General features: G+C 41.6%; 1 protein-coding gene across 1 annotated transcript; it reads left to right on the top strand.

The window, feature by feature from the left end:
- Nucleotides 1-3,970: 3,970 nt before the first annotated feature.
- On the top strand, nt 3,971-5,078 carry LOC130933466 (serine/threonine-protein phosphatase 7 long form homolog). Its single transcript, XM_057863097.1, has 3 exons — nt 3,971-4,677; nt 4,771-4,861; nt 4,959-5,078. Exons 1-3 carry the CDS (start codon nt 3,971-3,973, stop codon nt 5,076-5,078), a joined length of 918 nt encoding a protein of 305 aa, XP_057719080.1.
- Nucleotides 5,079-5,545: the final 467 nt, after the last annotated feature.

Here is a 5,545-nt window from a genome sequence, read left to right as displayed (position 1 = left end):
AAATGAGTATCCGGAGATCCGACATGAAATCCGAAGAAGAGGTTGGGAAGTCTTAACCAACCCCATGCAACAAGTCGGAATCTTAATGGTTCAAGAGTTCTATGCCAATGCATGGATCACTAGGAACCATGATCAAAGTATGAACCCGAGTCCAAAGAACTATCTCACAATGGTTCGGGGGAAATACTTAGATTTTAGCCTGGAAAATGTAAGATTGGCATTTCACTTACCCATGATGCAAGAAGATGAACGCCCCTACACTAGAAGGGTCAACTTTAATCAAATGTTGGACCAAGTCCTTATGGACATATGTGTGGAAGGAGCTCAGTGGAAGAGAGACTCCAAAGGCAAGCCAGTCCAACTAAGAAGACTGGACCTCAAGCCTGTGGCTAGAGGATGGTTGGAGTTCATTCAACGCTCCATCATTCCTACTAGCAACCGATCTGAAGTTATTGTGGATCGGGCCATCATGATTCATGGCATCATGATTGGAGAGGAAGTAGAAGTTCATGAGGTCATCTCCAATGAAATCTACAAAATAGCCGACAAGCCCTCACCTATGGCACGGCTAGCTTTTCCTCATCTTATTTGCCATCTATGTTACTCAGCTGGAGTCATCATAGAAGGAGACATCCTCATTGAAGAGGATAAGCCCATCACCAAGAAGAGGATGGAGCAAGCAAGAGAAGCCCCTCACGGTTCTCAAGAGATGCATGAGGAAGCTCATCATCAAGAAATCCCTGAGATGCCTCAAGGGATGCACTTTCCTCCCAACAACTATTGGGAGCAACTCAACACCTCCTTAGAAGACTTAAGCCACAATATGGAACAATTAAGGGTGGAACATCATGAGCACTCCATCATTCTCCATGAAATAAGAGAAGATCAAAGAGCAATGAGGGAGGAGCAACAAAGGCAAGGAAGGGACATAGAAGAGCTTAAGAACATCATTGGTCCTTCAAGAAGAAGACGCCACTCAGGTGGATTCATTCCTTGCTCTTATTTCTTTCTGCTTTTCGGTTTTTATGCTGTGTTTATCTATGTTTTGTGTCTCTACTTCATGATCATTAGTATGTAGTAACTATGCCTTAAAGCTATGAATAAATTCCATTAATCCTTCACCTCTCTTAAAAGAAAAATGTTTTAATTCAAAAGAACAAGAAGTACATGAATTTCGAATTTATCCTTGAATTTAGTTTAATTATATTGATGTGGTGACAATACTTTTGTTTCTGAATGAATGCTTGAACAGTGCATATTTTTGATCTTGTTGTTTATGAATGTTAAAATTGTTGGCTCTTGAAAGAATGATGAACAAAGAGAAATGTTATTGATGATCTGAAAAATCATGAAATTGATTCTTGAAGCAAGAAAAAGAAGTGAAAAAGAAAGCTTGCGAAAAAAAAAAAGAGAAGGAGCAGTAGAAAAAGCCAATAGCCCTTAAAACCAAAAGGCAAGGGTAAAAAGGATCCAAGGCTTTGAGCATCAATGGATAGGAGGGCCCAAGGAAATAAAATCCAGGCCTAAGCGGCTAAACCAAGCTGTCCCTAACCATGTGCTTATGTCATGAAGGTCCAAGTGAAAAGCTTGAGACCAAGTGGTTAAAGTCGTGATCCAAAACAAAAAGAGTGTGCTTAAGAGCTCTGGACACCTCTAACTGGGGACTCTAGCAAAGCTGAGTCACAATCTGAAAAGGTTCACCCAGTCATGTGTCTGTGGCATTTATGTATACGGTGGTAATACTGGAAAACAAAGTGCTTAGGGCCACGGCCAAGACTCATAAGTAGCTGTGTTCAAGAATCAACATACTTAACTAGGAAAGTCAATAACACTATCCAAAATTCTAAGTTCCTAGAGAAGCCAATCATTCAAAACTTCAAAGGAAAAAGTGAGATGCCAAAACTGTTCAGAAGCAAAAAGCTACAAGTCCCGCTCATCTAATTATAATTAATATTCATTGATATTCTGGAATTTATAGTATATTCTCTTCTTTTTATCCTAATTGATTTTCAGTTGCTTGGGGACAAGCAACAATTTAAGTTTGGTGTTGTGATGAGCGGATAATTTATACGCTTTTTGGCATTGTTTTTAGTAAGTTCAAGCTACTTTTAGGGATGTTTTCATTAGTTTTTATGTTAAATTCACATTTCTGGACTTTACTATGAGTTTGTGTGTTTTTCTGTGATTTCAGGTAAATTCTGGCTGAAATTGAGGGACTTGAGCAAAACTCTGAAAAAGGCTGACAAAAGGACTGCTGATGCTGTTGGAATCTGACCTCTCTGCACTCAAAATGGATTTTCTGGAGCTACAGAACTCCAAATGGCGCGCTCTCAACGGCGTTGGAAAGTAGAAATCCAGAGCTTTCCAGAAATATATAATAGTTCATACTTTATTCGGAAATTGATGACATAACTTGGCGTTGAACGCTAAGTACATGCTGCTGTCTGGAGTTAAACGCCAGAAAAACGTCATGATCCGGAGTTGAACGCCCAAAACACGTCATAACTCAGAGTTCAACTCCAAGAGAAGCCTCATCTCGTGGATAGATCAAGCTCAGCCCAAACATATACCAAGTGGGCCCCGGAAGTGGATTTATGCATCAATTACTTACTCATGTAAACCCTAGGAGCTAGTTTATTATAAATAGAACATTTAACTAGTGTATGAGACGTCTTTGATCATTCGGTCTTGTGACCACATGGGGGCTGGCCATTCGGCCATGCCTGAATCTTTCACTTATGTATTTTCAACAGTGGAGTTTCTGCACACCATAGATTAAGGGTGTGGAGCTCTACTGTACCTCAAGTTTCAATACAATTACTATTACTTTCTATTCAATTCTCTTTTATTCTTATTCCAAGATATACGTTGCACAACACTTTGATGAATGTGATGATCCGTGACACTCATCATCATTCTCACCTATGAATGCGCGTGATTGACAACCACTTCCGTTCTACCTTAGGCCGGGCGCATATCTCTTAGATTCCCCAACAGAATCTTCGTGGTATAAGCTAGATAGATGGCGGCATTCATGGGGATCCGGAAAGTCTAACCTTGTCTGTGGTATTCCGAGTAGGATCCTGGGAATCCAGAAAGTCTAACCTTGTCTGTGGTATTCCGAGTAGGATTCCGGTATTGAATGACTGTGACGAGCTTCAAACTCCTGAAGGCTGGGCGTTAGTGACAGACGCAAAAGAATCAATGGATTCTACTCCAACCTGATTGAGAACCGACAGATGATTAGCCGTGCTGTGACAGAGCATTTGGACCATTTTCACTGAGAGGATGGGATGTAGCTATCAACCAAGGGTGATGCCTCCAGACGATTAGCCGTGCAGTGACAGCGCATAGGACCATTTTCCCGAGAGGATTGAAAGTAGCCATTGATGATAGTGATGCCCTACATACAGCTTGCCATGGAAAGGAGTAAGAAGAATTGGATGGAAGCAATGAGAAAGTAGAGATTCAAGAGGAGCACAGCATCTCCATACACTTATCTGAAATTCCCACTCTTGATTTGCATAAGTATTTCTATCCCTTTTTATTTTCCATTTATTATTAATTTTCGAAATCCATAAATCAATTTAATCTGCCTAACTGAGATTTACAAGGTGACCATAGCTTGCTTCATACCAACAATCTCTGTGGGATCGACCCTTACTCACGTAAGGTTTATTACTTGGATGACCCAGTACACTTGCTGGTTAGTTGAACGGAGTTGTGAATTCAACCGGTGCCATAATAATGATTTCATACAAGTACAAAAGAATATGGATCACAATTTCGTCCACCAGTAATGCATATGATTGAAGAATTTTTGTATAACAGATTTAATGTGTATGTTTGAATTGCAATTATGCTGGGAATTAGTTTTAATGGACATGTTAAGCATAATTGTGTTTTTGAATAATATAGTTATATTATACTTGTTCTTATACTGGAAAATGTGGTATTGTAGGCTTCAAGGATGTTGATGTGCGATCATTTACACCCGCCGGATCCATATAACCAAATTGTTGAGGCACAGTTACGCGAGACTGGATTTTATTATGTATCCCAAATTGGAGTTATTAAAGGCCAGTCAGCAATGATTAATGCTCTGATTGAGAGATGGCGGCCCGAGACTCATACTTTTCATTTTCCGGTTGGTGAGTGTGCCGTGACCTTGGAGGATGTGGCGGTAATTCTCGGTCTGCCAACAAATGGTCTTCCGGTTACAGGTCCGACCATGAGTAGCTTTGAGGCATTGAAAGCCGAGTGCTTGCACCAATTTGGAATTGCACCCAGCAAAAATGGCTGTAGAGGAAGCTTTATAAAATTAACGTGGTTTAGGGGTGTGAGAGATCGTATAGTGTTGAATGATGATGTGCACATGCAGATGTATGTAAAGTGTCACATAATGTTGTTATTTGGGAAAATTCTGTTTGCAGATAAGTCGGGTGCAGGGGTGCACTGGAAATTTTTACCTTTGCTCCGCAACTTCGGTGGGATCATACAGTTTAGTTGGGGTTCGGCATGCCTGGCACACTTGTATAGATCATTGTGTAGGGCAACTCGTGTCGACTGCAAGGAGATGGACGGTCCACTGACACTGTTGGTCAGTTGGGCTTGGATCCGGCTACCATTTTTAGCGCCGATTCCTGGCAATCCCCGAGTGTTTCCAATTGCAAACAGGTAATTTTGATTAAAGTATGCATTGAAAGAATTGATAGAAATTGTATTCTGTTTATGGTAAGATAAGTTAACAAATGGATTGTCCGTCTGCAGGTGGCATAACTGGGACCGTCAAAACTATGCCTACCGATATAAAACGCTTGCCCACTACAGGAGGTTGTTGGATGATCTAGAAGAAGGACAGGTATTGTGTAAAATACAAGTACCTTATGTAACTTCTTAAGTGAAGTAATTGTTGTGTAATCATCTGACTGGTTCGATGTGTCAAGTTTGTTTGGCAGGCTTATGGCATTGGATACATCGACCCAGACGTAATTCCTTTAGCCATCCGTCATAATTCGGTGGTGTGGAGTGCCACAGTGCCACTTATATCTTTGAATGCATCGAGTGGCATGCAATGATAGAGTCAGGAGGCAATTTGGATTGACACAGGGTGTTCCTAGTGAAGAGCGGGATCTAGGTGCATCACATGGCGAAGTTCTAACTGGGCCTAAGAATCAAGATTGGGCCAATACCCACTCGCGTTGGGTGATGCAGTGGACCAATCGATATAGTCACACTCTATCTGAAGACTTGGAGCATTTACATTATCCGTTAGAAATTTACATGCAGTGGTACCGAGAAGCATATGGTGACCACTTGCAATTGTCGAACGTTGTTTTTGAAGAGAATCCAGAATGTCCTCCACCACCACCACCACCGGCACCAGAACCGGAACCGGAACCGGTGGCCGTACCTCCACCACCACCGCCACCGGAACCGCCACATCAGGGGGTTGAGTATTTTGCACCATATGTTCCTGACACGCATCCGTCTGATTATTACTCAGCGTCAGTCCCGTCACACCAACAGTTTTGGGGTGGTCCAC

The sequence above is a fragment of the Arachis stenosperma genome, chromosome 1, assembly GCF_014773155.1.
Source record: "Arachis stenosperma cultivar V10309 chromosome 1, arast.V10309.gnm1.PFL2, whole genome shotgun sequence".
Taxonomy (NCBI): Eukaryota; Viridiplantae; Streptophyta; class Magnoliopsida; order Fabales; family Fabaceae; genus Arachis; species Arachis stenosperma.
The sequence above is the reverse complement of the archived record's forward strand: the minus strand, read 5'-3'. Positions and strand labels throughout refer to the sequence as shown.